The 18970-nt window shown below is 46.3% G+C and overlaps 1 protein-coding gene across 4 annotated transcripts in view; it reads left to right on the top strand.

The window, feature by feature from the left end:
- LOC139408818 (ras-specific guanine nucleotide-releasing factor 2-like) overlaps window positions 1-18970 on the top strand; it is a 56024-nt gene that overhangs the window by 34878 nt on the left and 2176 nt on the right. Inside the window, exons 3-20 of one of the 4 annotated variants that reach the window (XM_071153173.1) lie at window positions 926-1073; window positions 1862-2205; window positions 2323-2402; window positions 2486-2679; window positions 2807-2916; window positions 3433-3551; window positions 3747-3910; window positions 11596-11662; window positions 11770-11906; window positions 12091-12173; window positions 12309-12557; window positions 12878-12970; window positions 13213-13757; window positions 13871-14098; window positions 14242-14348; window positions 14785-14897; window positions 15207-15267; window positions 18461-18487. In XM_071153173.1, coding sequence (XP_071009274.1) covers window positions 926-1073; window positions 1862-2205; window positions 2323-2402; window positions 2486-2679; window positions 2807-2916; window positions 3433-3551; window positions 3747-3910; window positions 11596-11662; window positions 11770-11906; window positions 12091-12173; window positions 12309-12557; window positions 12878-12970; window positions 13213-13757; window positions 13871-14098; window positions 14242-14348; window positions 14785-14897; window positions 15207-15267; window positions 18461-18487 — 2869 coding nt within the window. The remainder of the gene's footprint in view (window positions 1-925; window positions 1074-1861; window positions 2206-2322; window positions 2403-2485; window positions 2680-2806; window positions 2917-3432; window positions 3552-3746; window positions 3911-11595; window positions 11663-11769; window positions 11907-12090; window positions 12174-12308; window positions 12558-12877; window positions 12971-13212; window positions 13758-13870; window positions 14099-14241; window positions 14349-14784; window positions 14898-15206; window positions 15268-18460; window positions 18488-18970) is intronic. The other 3 variants (XM_071153175.1, XM_071153176.1, XM_071153177.1) reach the window with 3 other exon arrangements.

Raw genomic sequence — 18970 nt, forward strand, 5'->3', positions numbered from 1 at the left:
CTGATTTCGGTCTGGCTTGCTTGTTTTACTCATGACACACATGCAAATGCACTGGTTGACTGTCACCTAGGCAGCCGGTATGCTGTGTTCTGCTCTGAGACACACAGTGACTGTGTAGTGATCCTCACACTAAACACACACACACAACCCGCTCTCCACATGTCTGCTCCATTTGTAGGAGTTTGTGTGTGCTCTGCTCGGAGCAGTTCACATTTAGGTCACACTCTGGTGCCGTACCACCAGAGTGATTACATCACAGCCCTAACCTCGACACTCCGCCTCGCTCTCTCTCTCCCCCCTCCTCTCTCTGTCTCTATCCAGCACTTTCTCTGTCTCTCCCCCCCTCCTCTCTCTGTCTCTATCCAGCACTTTCTCTCTCTCTCCCCCCTCCTCTCTCTGTCTCTATCCAGCACTTTCTCTCTCTCTCCCCCCCTCCTCTCTCTGTCTCTATCCAGCACTTTCTCTCTCTCTCCCCCCCTCCTCTCTCTGTCTCTATCCAGCACTTTCTCTCTCTCTCCCCCCCTCCTCTCTCTGTCTCTATCCAGCACTTTCTCTCTCACTCCCCCCTCCTCTCTCTCTCTATCCAGCACTTTCTCTCTCTCTCCCCCCTCCTCTCTCTCTCTATCCAGCACTTTCTCTCTCTCTCTCTCTCTCTCTCTCTCTCTCTCTCTCTCTCTCTCTCTCTCTCTCTCTCTCTCTCTCTCTCTCTCTCTCTCTCTCTCTCTCTCTCTCTCTCTCTCTCTCTCTCTCTCTCTCTCTCTCTCTCTCTCTCTCTCTGCACACTGAGGGATGATGAATACATTTATGCTATGGTGTTTACTTTTAAATGTTTAGAGCATAATGCTTCTGTGGCGTTCCCTGTGCAGAGTGCACCATGTCGACTGGGTTTAAACTCACCATTCCACACTTACCATTCCACCTGTAGTTACTCTGACATCATCATTGAGCGCGAGGTCCTGATGCAGAAGTACATCCACCTGGTCCAGATCATGGAGACAGAGAAGGTGGCGGCCAACCAGCTACGCACCCAGCTAGAGGACCAGGACACAGAGATAGAGAGGCTGAAAGCAGAGGTACACACACATTTACATGGTCTCTCGCACACTCACGTACACACTCACGTACACACACACACACACACACACACACAACCACACACGTGCTCCCTCACACACACACACGGCCACATTGCTCACACACAAAAATACACACACAAATAAAGGTTTCCGTTAGACAAGGGGATCTGGCTAGTGTTTGATTTGTGTTGACTGTTGTGTGTTGACTGTTGTGTGTTGAACTGTTGTGTGTTGAACTGTTGTGTGTTGAACTGTTGTGTGTTGACTGTTGTGTGTTGAACTGTTGTGTGTTGACTGTTGTGTGATGACTGTTGTGTGTTGACTGTTGTGTGTTGACTGTTGTGTGATGACTGTTGTGTGTTGAACTGTTGTGTGTTGACTGTTGTCTGTTGACTGTTGTCTGTTGACTGTTGTCTGTTGACTGTTGTGTGTTGACTGTTGTGTGTTGACTGTGGACTGTTGTGTGTTGACTGTGGACCGTTGTGTGTGGACTGGTGTGTGTTGACTGTGGTCCGTTGTGTGTGGACTGTTGTGTGTTGACTGTAGACTGTTGTGTGTGGACTGTTGTGTGTTGACTGTTGTGTGTTTACTGTTGTGTGTTGACTGTAGATTGTTGTGTGTTGACTGTTGTGTGTTGACTGTGAACTGTTGTGTGTGGACTGTTGTGTGTGGACTGGTGTGTGTTGTGTGTTGACTGTGGACTGTTGTGTGTTGACTGTTGTGTGTTGACTGTGAACTGTTGTGTGTGGACTGGTGTGTGTTGACTGTGGTCTGTGTGCTTCCAGATCGTGCTGTTGAACAAGGCCAAGGAGAGGATGCTGCCTTACCAGACCAACCAGGAGGAGGAGGACCCAGACATTAAAAAGATCAAAAAGGTCCAGAGTTTCATGCGAGGCTGGCTGTGTCGGAGGAAGTGGAAGATCATCGTTCAGGACTACATCTGTTCCCCCCACGCTGAGAACATGAGGAAGAGGAACCACATCGTGTTCAACATGGTGGAGGCCGAGACCGAGTACGTCTGCCAGCTCTCTGTCCTGGTCAACTTCTTCCTCAGGCCGCTACGTATGGCCGCCAGCTCCAAGAAACCTCCCATCAGCCACGATGACGTCAGCAGCATCTTCCTCAACAGGTAAACACACTGTCTGACCCCCCTCCAGAAACAACCCACAGCCCCTACCCCCTAGACACTTGCGAACGGATTGAATAGATGTCATAGCAATATATTTTTCTTCTTTGTGTCCCTTAGTGAGACCATCATGTTCCTCCATGAGATCTTTCATCAGGGCCTGAAGGCTCGGATAGCCAACTGGCCCACGCTGGTGCTGGGTGAGATATGAGGCGTCTATGTTGGGTCAAATCTACTCTACCATTATCTTTGTGTGGGATGTTTTATGTGTCTGTCTCCCCAGCGGACCTGTTTGACATCCTGCTGCCCATGCTGAACATCTACCAGGAGTTTGTGAGGAACCACCAGTACAGCCTGCAGGTGCTGGCCAACTGTAAACAGAACCGGGACTTGGACAAGCTGCTGAAGCAGTATGAGGCGAACCCTGCCTGTGAGGGACGCATGCTGGAGACCTTCCTCACGTACCCCATGTTCCAGGTAGCACGTCGCACACGCGTGTGTCCAGACCTCATTAACCTCCTCCCTTTCACCCCTCCACATGTTAGTATACGGCCCAGACCTGACTGACTGACTGACTGACAGACACCTCTCCGATGTGTTTCAGATCCCTCGTTACATCATCACTCTCCATGAGCTGCTGGCACACACGCCTCATGAGCACGTGGAGCGCAAGAGCCTGGAGTTCGCCAAGTCCAAACTAGAGGAGCTGTCAAAGTGAGGATAACGGAGCTGTAGTGGTTGTGTAGTAGATCATGTAGCCAACAGTGGTTGTGTAGTAGATCATGTAGCCAACAGTGGTTGTGTAGTAGATCATGTAGCCAACAGTGGCTGTGTAGTAGGTAATGTAGCCAACAGTGGTTGTGTAGTAGATCATGTAGCCAACAGTAGTTGTGTGGTAGGTAATGTAGTTAGCAGTGGCTGTGTAGTAGGTAATGTAGTTAACAGTGATTGTGTGGTAGATAATGTAGTTAACAGTGATTGTGTGGTAGATAATGTAGTTAACAGTGGCTGTGTAGTAGATAATGTAGCTAATGGTGGTTGTGTGGTGGAAAATGTAGCTAATGGTGGTTGTGTGGTAGATAATGTAGTTAACAGTGGTTGTGTTGTGGATAATGTAGCTAATGGCGATTGTGCGGTAGATAATGTAGTTAACCATGGTTGTGTGGTAGATAATGTAGTTAACAGTGGTTGTGTGGTGGATAATGTAGCTAATGGTGGTTGTGTTGTCAGGATGATGCATGATGAGGTGAGCGATACAGAGAACATTCGTAAGAATCTGGCCATCGAGAGAATGATCGTAGAAGGCTGTGACATATTACTGGATACCAGCCAGACCTTTGTCAGACAGGGTGAGTACACACACACACACACATACTGTACAAATGCACTCACTCACACACACACCGCCAGAATCCCGAGCATTATAAGATGGCTACTTGTAACTGTCATCAGTAGTACAGTATGTGTAGCCTATGTTTTTTGTTTTTTCCCCCTCCCACCAAACTGACACACACACACACACACACTCTCTCTCTACCCATCAGGCTCTCTGATCCAGCTCCCATCCAGCAGTGAACGGGGCATGCTCAGTAAGGTCCGTCTGGGCTCTCTGTCTCTCAGGAAGGAAGGAGAACGACAGTGCTTCCTATTTACAAAACACTTCCTTGTCTGCACACGCACCTCCGGGGGAAAGCTGCACCTGCTCAAGGTGAGAGTCAAACACACACACAGACACATTATGCATGTACAGATGTCCGATCTTAATTTGATCACTGTTTTGTCGCGTGAAATTTTCCTGCGCAACAGGGACTTAAAATGAGTCTCATGATTTAGATGCTTTCACAAAAACGTATTCAGGGGGCATTCGAGTCATTCAGACCAGCACCAGCTATCAAAATCATATTCCGTCTCTGACTTTGCTCATAGGCTCAAGCTAGACAATGTCCTACTGCAGGACTATAGGTCCTATCACCCCCACATTCAAATGGACTCATCTGAAATGTATCCATACACGTGTCCATTAGGCCTATGGATGTATTTATTTTATCAGCATCAATTAGATTGAGCAATAAAAGTCCCACTTTTATTCCATGGGCTTAGATCCGCACTGTGCAGCTGTTATTCCATGGGCTTAGATCCGCACTGTGCAGCTGTTATTCCATGGGCTTAGATCCGCACTGTGCAGCTGTTATTCCATAGGCTTAGATCCGCACTGTGCAGCTGTTATTCCATAGGCTTAGATCCGCACTGTGCAGCTGTTATTCAATAGGCTTAGATCCGCACTGTGAAGCTGTTATTCCATAGGCTTAGATCCGCACTGTGAAGCTGTTATTCCATAGGCTTAGATCCGCACTGTGCAGCTGTTATTCCATAGGCTGGGATCCGCACTGTGAAGCTGTTATTCCATGGGCTTAGATCCGCACTGTGCAGCTGTTATTCCATAGGCTTAGATCCGCACTGTGCAGCTGTTATTCCATGGGCTTAGATCCGCACTGTGCAGCTGTTATTCCATGGGCTTAGATCCGCACTGTGCAGCTGTTATTCCATAGGCTTAGATCCGCACTGTGCAGCTGTTATTCCATAGGCTTAGATCCGCACTGTGCAGCTGTTATTCAATAGGCTTAGATCCGCACTGTGAAGCTGTTATTCCATAGGCTTAGATCCGCACTGTGAAGCTGTTATTCCATAGGCTTAGATCCGCACTGTGCAGCTGTTATTCCATAGGCTGGGATCCGCACTGTGAAGCTGTTATTCCATGGGCTTAGATCCGCACTGTGCAGCTGTTATTCCATAGGCTTAGATCCGCACTGTGCAGCTGTTATTCAATAGGCTTAGATCCGCACTGTGAAGCTGTTATTCCATAGGCTTAGATCCGCACTGTGCAGCTGTTATTCCATAGGCTAGGATCCGCACTGTGCAGTTGTTATTCCATAGGCTTAGATCCGCACTGTGCAGCTGTTATTCCATAGGCTTAGATCCGCACTGTGCAGCTGTTATTCCATGGGCTTAGATCCGCACTGTGCAGCTGTTATTCCATAGGCTTAGATCCGCACTGTGCAGCTGTTATTCCATAGGCTTAGATCCGCACTGTGCAGCTGTTATTCAATAGGCTTAGATCCGCACTGTGAAGCTGTTATTCCATAGGCTTAGATCCGCACTGTGAAGCTGTTATTCCATAGGCTTAGATCCGCACTGTGCAGCTGTTATTCCATAGGCTGGGATCCGCACTGTGAAGCTGTTATTCCATGGGCTTAGATCCGCACTGTGCAGCTGTTATTCCATAGGCTTAGATCCGCACTGTGCAGCTGTTATTCAATAGGCTTAGATCCGCACTGTGAAGCTGTTATTCCATAGGCTTAGATCCGCACTGTGCAGCTGTTATTCCATAGGCTAGGATCCGCACTGTGCAGTTGTTATTCCATAGGCTTAGATCCGCACTGTGCAGCTGTTATTCCATAGGCTTAGATCCGCACTGTGCAGCTTTTATTCCATAGGCTGGGATCCGCACTGTGCAGCTGTTATTCCATAGGCTTAGATCCGCACTGTGCAGCTGTTATTCCATAGGCTTAGATCCGCACTGTGCAGCTGTTATTCCATAGGCTGGGATCCGCACTGTGCAGCTGTTATTCCATAGGCTTAGATCCGCACTGTGAAGCTGTTATTCCATAGGCTTAGATCCGCACTGTGCAGCTGTTATTCCATAGGCTTAGATCCGCACTGTGCAGCTGTTATTCCATAGGCTGGGATCCGCACTGTGCAGCTGTTACAAGAGCACATTTTTCACTGGCTGTCCACAGGTTTCAAAAACAATGATTGATAGGCAGCGTAAACTTCTTGAATTCAACCATTATTGGGTTCAAATACACATTTAGATTTGTGAACAGCCATCCACAACAACCACAATCCGTAAGACACAAATAGCTAAATGAGAGAGCAGCAGTGTGATTCACATCAAGGTGCTATGTAGATATCAATAGTAAGTGATATCCGTATCACCGTACACTACACCACTGCTGTCATCCTGACCTCCAAGCGTTTATTTCAGTTGGATAATCTTTGGATGCCGACAGCAGTCGCCCATTGGAAGACACAGCTTAGACTGTAGCCCACAAAAGCCCATTCCTGCTCTTTACCCGGGATCCATCAAACACATTTGGTGTGTCATCATAGTGGTCTCTGACTTGTGGTCAGACTCGTTCAGTTGGAACAAACTTGAACTTGCGCCTTTTTTCAATGCTGATTTGAATGTCACTGAGAAAAGTATCCCCAAAAAATGTGCAAACATCCTTTCTGAATTTAAAAGTCATCCTCTGAGTAATCATCTAGTTTTTCAAAAGTATCTGTAATCTGATTACAGTATTTTTGCTGTTAATGTAATGGATTACAGTTACCGGTGTTTTTTGTTGTTGCAATCCCTTACATGTAACGGATTACGTGTAATCTATTACTCCCCAACCCTGATAGGCTACACCTAAACTATAGCCTACATAGGCCTGTAATATCAGATGTAAAGACAACAAATAACTTGGCCCATGATTTTTGAAATCTACAGTGTATTATCAAAAAACTAAAAACATTTCAAGGTTTATCGCGAACGTAAGGTTATGAATCAACTGTCAAAATGTAGTTCAATCATGGCCTGGAGCAGTCTAGTTGTTAGGACCGCTGCTTTATAATACCAACATGTCTGTAATACCAACATGTTTCAAATAGACCACCACAGTCCCTGTGCCCAAGAACACTAAGGTAACCTGCCTAAATGACTACCGACCTGTAGCACTCTGTAGCCATGAAGTGCTTTGAAAGGCTGGTCATGGCTCATATCAACACCATTATCCCAGAGACCCTAGACCCACTCCAATTTGCAAACCGCTCCAACAGATCCACAGATGATGCAATCTCTATTGCACTCCACACTGCCCTTTCCCACCTGGACAAAAGGAACACCTGTGAGAATGCTGTTCATTGACTACAGCTCAGCGTTCTACACCACAGTGTCCACAAAACTCATCAATAAGCTACGGACCCTGGGACTAAACACCTCCCTCTGCAACTGGAACGTGGACTTCCTGATGTGCCGCCCCCAGGTGGCAATGGTAAGTAACAACACATCCGCCACACTGATCCTCAACACAAGGGCCCCTCCTGTACTCCCTGTTCACTCATGACTGCATGGCCAGGCAAGACTCCAACACCATCATTAAGTTTGCCGATGACACAATAGTGGTAGGCCTTATCACCAACAATGATGAGACAGCCTATAGGGAGAAGGTCAGAGTCCTGATCGTGTGGTGCAAGGACAACAACCTCTCCCTCAACGTGATCAAGACAAAGGAGATGATTGTGGACTACAGGAAAAGGAGGACCGAGCACGCCCCCAATCTCATCGACGGGGCTGCAGTGGAGTAGGTTGAGATCTTGAAGTTCCTTGGTGTCCACATCACCAACAAACTATCATGGTCCAATCACACCAAGACAGTTGTGAAGAGCACATGACAAAGCCTGTTCCTCCTCCCTCAGGAGACAGAAAAGATTTGGCATGGGTCTTCAGATCCTCAAAGGTTCTACAGCTGCACCATCGAGAAGCGCTCCAGCAAGCGATACCGGAGCGCCAAGTCTAGGTCCAAAAGGCTTCTTAACAGCTTCTAGCCCCAAGCCATAAGACTCCTGAACAGCTAATCAAAGGGCTACCCAGACACCTCTTTTACGCAGCTGCTACCCTCTGTTTATTATCTACACATTGTCACTTTAACTCTACCTACATGTACATATTACCTCAATTACCTTGACTAACCGGTGCCCCCGCACATTGACTGTGCCGGTACCCCCTGTATATAGCCTCACTATTGTTATTTTTCTGCTGCTGTTTAATTATTTATTACTTTTTTTCCAGATTTTTTTTTTCTTTAACTTTAACTATTTTTTACTGAACACGTTTTTCTTAACTTCTTAAAGCATTGTTGGTTAAGGGCTGGTAAGTAAGCATTTCACCGTACACCTGTTGTATTCACCACATGTGACATAAAATTACATTTGACATTTAGGCCTACCCTATCGGCGTGGATTCAATTCCATCCCATACCCTTCTGGCACTAGTTACACATTTCAAGTATGGACAGTCCAGGGATATTTTACCACCGAACTTGATAAGAAAATCACCATACCAGACACTTTTATTAGAAAGACAGGTGTATTTAATGGATAACATACCGTAAATAGGAAACTGATAAGAAAAGCAATATCTCAAAATAAAATAAAGATATTTATCATATAAAAGAGCCCGAACTCCGAGTGATGTTTCAAATGTTTACTCGGCGAAGATGTAACAGTCGAATACATACGGTACATTCAGCACAGCGCAGTGTTCATTTATACCCTTAGCTCTCACCCCCTCCCTTCCACAAAGATGTACTTCAGTATTTTTCCATCAGCCAGGATTTATTTGTGCTCCTCCGTGTATTTCACAGTCAGGAGAGGCAATGAGTAACTGAGAGTAGACATTGCTACAGTCTACTGCAGTCCATGAAATAATTGGACTTCATGCACAAAGAGCTTCAACCCAACACTACTTTCACTCTCTAAGGATATATAAAAACAATCTGTTCATACTAAGAGGACATAATGGTATGAAATAGTGAAGACATGAAACAGTCATTTTAAATCTATTAACAAACAAAATAATAGCAGTGGGCTACACCAACGTTAGTTTCATACAAAGTGTGGTGTAAATTACCACAGTAGATTTGCCGATGTAAATGGTCAAATAGATAAATCACCCTAAGTATTTCCGATGATAATACCAACCAGATGGCGAACATATCTTGAAAGACTTTGGTTGCAACCAGGACGAAGGCCACACCGATATCATCTTTCAGGGAGCGGTAATGAGGTGACCAATAATGGTTGCAATTGAGATCAGCTGTGCGGGTGAATTTAGCACGTATTGATCGTTTAAAAAGACATCAACTGGTGATAATCTAGTGCCATCGATGATTGCAATAGGTTCCTTGTTATCTGATTATATTCCAATACGTTCTCTAAACTACCCTATCACATACTGTTTGTGTTCCCCTGTCTGAGTTGATGAGCTGATTTGGGCCATCGGTTGATTGCTAGATGAAGGCCCGCCGTAGAACGATAAACTTTCTTGCAGTGCTCGCCCACGATTTATACATTTCCATTACCAAACTGTTATGCGCCGGCTACAGTAGCAAAGGCCTGCTGTGCTTCCAGTTTGATGCCGGCATTTGAAGTCATCCTTGTTGTGGATTGAAAGCCTGTATTGTGTGGCTTTAAAATGTCCTTTCTTAAAGCTGTCAGGATGTGTATGCGTTTGAGCCTATCCAAATACTATTTTGTTGAGCTGAGACACGTTTCTTTGATGTGTAAATTATCAGGCTATTCGTTGTACTTCTTGAAAACATTGAAATGAATGCAATTAGCTTGTGGGCCTAATGTAGGTTATAGGCTATCTAAATGAATTGAAGTCTTTTTTGTTGTTGTTGCTTACCTTGAAGAGCTAGAACAGTGTTGTAAAGATGGAGAAGATAGGGGGAGTCAAAGGGCAGTGGGCCGGTTTCGAACCATATGTGTACCAGGGTCAGCGATTGTAACCCCTGGACCACACAGGCACTGAGGCCACCAATCATCTATTCTTGCTATTGCTTCCCTTTCACATATAATACAACAATTTCTATATATTTATTTCAACGGATATGCCCTAACGAAAAATAAGTCTATCCCCTACAAATATGCCCGTTAATTATAATCCACATAAGAATTCACACAAGACGCTACTTGAACAGGCGCCCAGTGGACCTGCAGTCTAAGGTACAATGTAGGTACGGTGCTGCATTGTACATAAACACCGCTTCAGCTGCCCCCTGGTGGCGATTCTTAATATTTCTCCAGATATTCAAAGCCTCTTGCTGCAGGATTATTTTCCTCAAATTAAGATGCGACATCTGTACTTTCACGTGGTCAGACACATGCAAACATATACATACGAAATGTGTTGATATACACTACCGGTCAAAAGTTTTAGAACACCTACTTTTTCTTTATTTTGACTATTTTCTACATTGTAGAATAATAGTGAAGACATCAAAACTATGAAATAACACATATGGAATCATGTAGTAACCAAAAAAGTGTTAAATAAATCTAAATATATTTTATACTTGAGATTCTTCAAATAGCCACCCTTTGCCTTGACAGCTTTGCCAACTCCTGGCATTCTCTCAACCAGCTTCATGAGGTAGTCACCTGGAATGCATTTCAATTAACAGGTGTACCTACTTAAAAGTTAATTTCTTTCCTTCCTGGGTTTGAGCCAATCAGTTGTGTTGTGACAAGGTAGGGGGGTATACAGAAGCCCTATTTGGTAAAAGACCAAGTTCATTAGTTACCAGCCTCAGAAATTGCAGCCCAAATAAATGCTTCACAGAGACACATCTCAACATCGACTGTTCAGAGAAGATTGTGTGAATCAGGCCTTTGTGGTCGAATTTCTGCAAAGAAACCACTACTAAAGGACACCAATAAGAAGAAGTGACTTGCTTGGGCCAAGAAACACAAGTAAAGGACATTAGATCGGTGGAAATTCTTTCCTTTGGTCTGGAGTCCAAATTTGAGATTTTTTGTTCCAACCGCCGTGTCTTTGTGAGGCGCGGTGTGGGTGAACGGATGATCTCCACATGTGTATTTCTCACCGTAAAGCATGGAGTAGGAGGTATTATGGTATGGGGGTGCTTTGCTGGTGACACTGTCTGTGATTTACTTAGAATTCAAGGCACACTTAACCAACAAGGCTACCACAGCATTCTGCAGCGATACGCCATCCCATCTGGTTTGGGCTTAGTGGGACTATCATTTTTTTTTCAACAGGACAATGACCCAACACACCTCCAGGCTGTGTAAGGGCTATTTTACCAAGAAGGAGAGTGATGGAGTGCTGCATCAGATGACCTGGCCTCCACAATCCCCCGACCTCAACCAATCACAGCATATGTGGAAACTGTTGCAAAAGCATTTCAGGTGAAGCTGGTTGAGAGAATGCCAAGAGTGTGCAGAGCTGCCATCAAGGAAAAGGGTGGCTATTTGAAGAATCTCAACTATAACATATATTTTGATTTGTTTGACACTTCTTCGGTTACAACATGATTCCATATGTGTTATTTCATAGTTTTGATGCCTTCACTATTATTCTACAATGTAGAAAATAGTACAAATAAAGAATAACCCTTGAATGAGTAGGTGTTCTAAAACGTTTGACCGGTAGTGTAGGTAGTAGAAAACATTTGTATGTCAAGCAGATTTTGACACAGTTGACCTTCCCTCTACACGTGCGTGTTAGATGTATGGCCTCTAACCTCTGCCCTTTGACCCTCACAGCAGGGTGGGGTGTTGTCTCTAATAGAATGTACCCTTGTAGAGGAGCTAGATGCCAACGATGAGGACTGTAAGTATCTTTCATAAAGTAATAAATCAATGAATAAGTCAATTCAATCAATCAATCAATACATCAACAAACTTTTGACCTTGATCCTTCCCACCTCCCTCCTGTAGACAATGCAGGAGGTCAGGGCTTCAACCACCTGGAGTTTAAAATCGTGGTGGAACCCACTGATGGCCCCGCCTTCTCTGTCGTCCTATTGGCTCCCTCCCGCCAGGAGAAAGCTGCCTGGACCAGTGACATCAGTCAGGTAAACATACCTGGGGATGAGATGCCCAGTCCCAAATCAACTTCTACACCTACTGCTTCTGCAAGTCTCTACACTGATTTTGAAAGAGGTTCAGCACCATGGACAGTAACATGACTGTCTCTCCCCTCTTGTCTCTCTCTGTCTTTCTTTCATTCTGTACCTTTTTCTTTCTCTCTGTCTATAGTGTATAGATAATATCCGCTGTAATGGCCTGATGACCAGCGTATTTGAGGAGAACTCTAAAGTAACTGTGCCGCACATGATCAAGTAAGAGCCCAAATAAAGACTGTATATTCTTTTCCACGTCAGTGAGGGTTGATAATCCCCAGGTTATCCAATCCCCTTTGCCCACCTGGGAGATCACCCAATAGCTGATGATCTTATTGATACTTGTCCCACCAGGTCGGACGCACGGCTGCACAAAGATGATGTGGACATCTGCTTCAGCAAGACGCTCAACTCCTGCAAGGTCCCCCAGATCCGCTACGCCAGCGTGGAGCGGCTGCTGGAGAGACTGACTGACCTGCGCTTCCTCTCTATCGACTTCCTCAACACCTTCCTCCACACGTACAGGATCTTTACTACCGCTGCTGTGGTCATGGACAAACTGGCCGACATATACAAGAAACCTTTTACCTCTATACCGGTCAGGTAGAAAGATATACAGTATGAACCCACACACACATTGTGTCTTCTCATGCCACATCACTCCATCACTCCTTCATCCATTCTGTCTCTTCCTCCCTCTATCCTCGTATAATAGACATGCATGCTGACCATCACTCTCTCTGTCTCTTTCCTTCTCTTACCTCCCCCTCCACTCCACTCCACTCCACTCCCCTCCTCCACTCCTGGTTTTGTCACTCCTCCTCACCCCCTCCTTCCACATCTTTCTCTTTGACACCTCCTCTCCCATGCCATCCTGCCCTCTCCTCTTCTCCTTCTCTCCTCCACTCCTCCTCTCCTCTCAGGGTTCAGTATCACTCCTCCGATCGTCTGTCCATCACGTCTCTCTGTCCTGACTACAGTCTGAAGATCACACGGCTTGCTCTGGACCAAAAAGAGTGACACTCTTTTTTTTTTTTTTCTCGTACATTCTCCTCTTTTCAATGCCTCTCCATTGACTCTTTCATTGGTTAATTTCACTCATACAGCCTTTCAAACAAAAATACCTTTTCTTCTTGGTTTTAGTTCAGAGGGCTAACATAGATGTTACATAGGTTTCTCATATGACGTAGGAATAATCAAGTGCTTCCTTTTTGTCTTTATCCTCCTCTTCTTCTCCCATCCCTCTGTCCTTCCTCAGGTCTCTGGAGTTGTTCTTTGCCACCAACCAGGGGACGTGGGGAGGCGAGCACCTCAACAACAAATCTCCCCGTCTCTGTCGCAAGTTCTCCTCTCCTCCTCCTCTCACCATCCCCTCCCGTACCTCCTCCCCGGTTCACTCCCGCAAACTCTCCCTCTCCTCCCCGGTCTCCTCCAAGGCAGGGGTCCTAGACCTCTCCACCCCTTCCTCCTCTGCTGCTAACTCCCCCACTTCCTCTCACCCTCCCTCCATCTCCTCCCCCCCTCCCAACGCCACCAGGCCCCCTTCAGGGTTTTCCTCCCCTCCTCCCAACGCCACCCGGGCTCCATCTGGGTTCTCGTCCCCCCCTCCCACCTGTACGCGGGCTCCCAGCCTGCCAACAGTCCTGGGGGTCTCCACCTCCCCTCCCACCACCACAAAAGCCCTTCTAGAACTGAGCCGCCCCACCTGTTCACAGGAACCTGTCCCCCCAACGCCGGAAGAGGGAGGAGACATGCCGCGCATCGACGCATTCTGTGGAAAACTCAGACGCAGCATCCGCAGGGGTAGGCTGGCACACACATACACGCACAAACACAGACACACACACACAAACACAGACACACACTCACAAACACAGACACACACTCACTGAGTGCCTGTATATTTTAATTAACAGCTGTTCTGGAGACGGTTTCTCTGGAGAAGTTCCTCCCAGAGTCTAACCCTCAAGTCAGCGAGGACCGAGTCCCCCTGACAGAGTCCCCCTGTCGCTCCCCCTCTACACCCAGACACATGCGATACAGACAGTCTGGAGGTTCCACGGGGGAAAACAATCGTGGTACTATGTCACCAGCCTCAGCCTTCGCTATTGCCACGGCAGCCGCCGGACACGGCAGTTCCCAGGGTAACAGACAACATGAACAATAACAACCGTCTTACCAGCAGCATTTACCATTTCACCACAAGTTATCTCTCTCTCTCTCTCTCTCTCTCTCTCTCTCTCTCTCTCTCTCTCTCTCTCTCTCTCTCTCTCTCTCTCTCTCTAAGGTTTCAATAATAGCGAGAGGACCTGTGACAAGGAGTTTATCATCCGTAGAGCTGCTACCAACAGAGTCCTCAACGTACTGCGTCACTGGGTCTCCAAGCACTCACAGGTCTGAACCACATACACACACAAACACTGCCTGCCTACCCCTGTTGTCCTCTGTCCAACTCTCAGGACGTCCAGAGAAATGTCACCCTGCTCCACTGGGGCCCCCTGGTGTCCTGCCCTCTGTAGCAGACAGGACTGTTGCTCTTGAACAAACCCCAGCTCTGACACTACTGTCGCCACCATCTGCTCTGTGGGGCCTGGACACACATGCACATTTACGGGATGGTCAGCCCTCATCTCCTGTGTCCTGGTGTGTAGGTGACCATACATGCTGAAACAGGCTGATGTTGACGCAGAGAGAAGAGGTCAATTTATGCTCTATAATAATTCTGATGTGGAAGGGAGTGAACGATGTACCTGTGAGTTTACAGCATCCTCTGAATAAATGGCTGGGGGAAATGATCGCTAAGCTGCGTGTGTGTTTGTGCGTGTGTCAGGACTTTGAGATGAACAGTGAGCTGAAGGTGGGTGTAATGACCCTTCTGGAGGAGGTGCTACGAGACGCAGACCTGCTGCCTCAAGAGAGGAAAGCCACCGGAAACATTCTAAGGTACACACGCGCAAGCTAAAGTACAAGCCCACACACACTCGCAGACACTCACAGACACACACACAAACACACACACACACTCACAGACACACACACACACACACATGCTTAAGTACAAGCTCACACACACTCACACACACACACACACGCTTAAGTACAAGCTCACACACACTCTCACACACACACAGTGAGAGTTAGTGAGTGTGTGTGGTGTGTGTACCTTAGTATACCGTGTGAGAGTGTGTGTGAGAGTGGGTGTGTGTTTGTGTCATTACATTTGTTATTCATGAGACTCTGCTTGTCTCTCAGTGCCCTTTCTCAAGATGAACAAGATGATGCTCAACTCAAGATAGAAGACATCCTACAGACGGTATGTATAGTTCAATCACACACACACACAACTACTGCCTAGTTGCCTGAAATGCTAAGCCATTTCATTTGCAGGATGTCAAATCGAGTCAAATCAAATTGTATTAGTCACATGCTCCGAATACAACAGGTAGGCCTTACAGTGAAATGCTTACTTACAAGTCCCTAACCAACAATGCAGTTTAAAAAAAATACGGATAAGAATAAGAAATAAAAGTAACAAGTGATTAAAGAACAGCAGTAAAATAACAATAGCGAGACTATATACAGGGGGGTACCGGTACAGAGTCAATGTGCAGGGTTAGTTGAGGTAATATGTACATGTAGGTAGAGCTATTAAAGTGACTATGCATAGATGATAACAACAGAGAGTAGCAGCACTGTAAAAAAAAAAAAGGGGGCGGAAATGCAAATAGTCTGGGTAGCCATTTGATTAGGTGTTCAGGAGTCTTATGGCTTGGGGGTAGAAGCTGTTTAGAAGCCTCTTGGACCTAGACTTGGCGCTCCGGTACCACTTGCCATGCGGTAGCAGAGAGAACAGTCTATGACTAGGGTGGCTGGAGTCTTTGACAATTTTTAGGGCCTTCCTCTGACACCGCCTGGTATAGAGGTCCTGGATGGCAGGAAGCTTGGTCCCAGTGATGTACTGGGCTGTTCGCTCTACTCTCTCTAGTGCCTTATGGTCGGAGGCTGAGCAGTTGCCATACCAGGCAGTGATGCAACCAGTCAGGATGCTCTCGATGGTGCAGCTGTAGAACCTTTTGAGGATCTGAGGACCCATGCCAAATATTTTCAGTCTCCTGAGGGGGAATAGGTTTTGTCGTGCCCTCTTTACAACTGTCTTGGTGTGGTTGGACCGTGTTAGTTTGTTGGTGATGTGGACACCAAGGAACTTGCTCTCAACCTGCTCTACTGCAGCCCAGTCGATGAGAATGGGGGCATGCTCAATCCTCTTTTCCCTGAAGTCCACAATCATCTCCTTTGTCTTGATCACGTTGAGGGAGAGGTTGTTGTCCTGGCACCATATGGCCAGGTCTCTGACCTCCTCCCTATAGGCTGTCTCGTTGCTGTCGTTTTTGGCTGTGCAGTCATGAGTGAACAGGGAGTACAGGAGGGGACTGAGCACTCACCCCTGAAGGGCCCCTGTGTTGAGGATCAGAGTGACGCATGTGTTTTTACCTACACTTACCACCTTGGGGCGGCCCATCAGGAAGTCCAGGATCCAGTTGCAGAGGGAGGTGTTTAGTCCCAGGATCCTTAGCTTATTGATGAGCTTTGAGCGCACTATGGTGTTGAACGCTGAGCTGTAGTCAATGAATAGCATTCTGACATAGGTGTTCCTTTTGTCCAGGTGGGAAAGGGCCGTGTGGAGTGCAATAGAGATTACATCATCTGTGGATCTTTTGGGGCAGAATGCAAATTGGAGTGGGTCTAGGGTTTCTGGGATAATGGTGTTGATGTGAGCCATGACCAACTTTTTGAAGCACTTCATGGCTGCAGAAGTGAGTGCTACGGGTCGGTTGTTGTTTAGGTAGGTTACCTTAGGGTTCTTGGGCACAGGCACTATAGTGGTCTGCTTAAAACATGTTGGTATTACAGACTCAGACAGGGAGAGGTTGAAAATGTCAGTGAAGACACTTGCCAGTCGGTCAGCGCATGCTCGCAGTGCACTTCCGGGTAATCCGTCTGACCCTGAGCCTTATTAATGTTAGCATGTTTTAAGGTCGTTCTCACATCGGCTGAGGAGAGCGTGATCACACAGTCTTCCAGAACAGCTGGTGCTCTCATGCATGTTTCAGTGTTACTTGGCTCAAGGCGAGCATTGAAGTAGTTTAGCTCGTCTGGTAGGCTCGTGTCACTGGGAAGCTCTTGGCTGTGCTTCCCTTTGTAGTCTGCAATGGTTTGCAGGCCCTGCCACATCTGACGAGCGTCAGAGCTGGTTTTGTACGATTCAATGTTAGTCCTGTATTGACTCTTTTCCTGTTTGAAGGTTTGTCGGAGGGCATACCAGGATTTCTTATAAGCTTCCGCTCCTTGAAAGCGGCAGTTCTAGCCTTTAGCTCAGTGTGGATGTTGCCTGTAAATCCATGGCTTCTGGTTGGGTCATGTACGTATGGTCATTGTGGGGACGACGTCATCGATGCACTTATTGATGAAGCCAATGACTGATGTGGTGTACTCCTCAATGCCATCGGAGGAGCATCTGCTTCATCTGACCACTTTTTTATTGATCTAGTCACTGGCGCTTCCTGCTTTAATTTTGGTTTGTAAGCAGGAATCAGGAGGATAGAATTATGGTCAGATTTGCCAAAAGGAGGGCGAGGGATAGCTTTGTATGCTTCTCTGTGTGTGGAGTAAAGGTGGCCCAGAGTTTTTTTTCCTTTGGTTGCACATTTAACATGCTGATAGAAATTTGCTAAAACATATTTAAGTGTCCCTGCATTTAAGTCCTTGGCTACTAGGAGCGCTGCCTCTGGATTAGCGTTTTCTTGTTTGCTTATGCCGGAATACAGCTCATTCAATGCTGTCTTAGTGCCAGCCTCTGACTGTGGTGGTATGTAAACAGCTAAGAAAAATACAGATGAAAACTCTCTAGGTAGGTAGTGTGGTCTACAGTTTATCATGAGATACGATACCTCAGGAGAGCAATAGCTTGAGACTTCCTTAGATATCGTGCACCAGCTGTTATTTACAAAAATACATAGTCCACCACCCCTTGTCTTCCCAGACGCTGCTGTTCTGTCCTGACGGTACATCGTATAACCTGTCAGTTGTATGTTGATATTGTCGTCGTTCAGCCACGTCTCCGTGAAGCATAAGATATTACAGTTTTTAATGTCCCGTTGGTAGTTTAATCATCTGCATAGATCATCTATTTTATTGTCCAAAGACTGCACGTTTGCTAGCAGATTGGAAAGAAGTGGGGGTTTGTTCGATCGCCTACGAATTCTCAGAAGGCAGCCCACCCTCCAGCCCCATTTTCTCCTCCTCCTCTCACGCAAATCATGGGGATCTGGGCCTGTTCCCGAGAAAGCAGTATATCGTTCGCATCGGCCTCGTCAGACTCGTTAAAGTTAAAAATGCCTTCTTCTCCGGCGCCATCTTATAACAATATAGTTGTATAAAGTTTGTTTAGTCATTATTTAGTCAGTAAATGAATGTTGATGTAATTTGGAATGCTGACTTTGGAACAGAGAAGTCCACTGCTCCACTTCATCCTGGTAAGACGTTGTCCAGATACGTAGTCTCGATTTAGACTTATTTGAAGTCTTCGCCATAAATAATTAGAACCTACAGTATTAGTTATATTAGTGTGTAGTGTGGTGGAGCATCCCCCTGAAGACCCAACCAATACTTGATGTAAAATACTTTAGAATGCATTTAGAAGTATTTGAGGTGCGCTTGATTTCGATCTGAGATTTCACTTTTGGGAAAACGCCATTGCTTCTATTTTACAGGGGAAATAAATCAAGCTTAGCTCAAGTATTGTAAAGTATTTGACATGCACTATGTATGTGACCCTGGTTTTAGTCCCCTGTAGAGCCATATTAGTCCACTGTGTCCTTTTATTTAGCGGCTACCTGCCAGGTAGCCTAGCGGTTAGAGTGTTGGGCCGGTAACCGAGAGGTTGCTAGTTTGACCAACTGAGCCGACAAGGTGGAAAGTCTGTCGAGGCACTTGACCCTAATTCCTCCAGGGTCGCC

Source organism: Oncorhynchus clarkii, chromosome 5 (assembly GCF_045791955.1).
Source record: "Oncorhynchus clarkii lewisi isolate Uvic-CL-2024 chromosome 5, UVic_Ocla_1.0, whole genome shotgun sequence".
In the NCBI taxonomy this organism is placed as follows: Eukaryota; Metazoa; Chordata; class Actinopteri; order Salmoniformes; family Salmonidae; genus Oncorhynchus; species Oncorhynchus clarkii.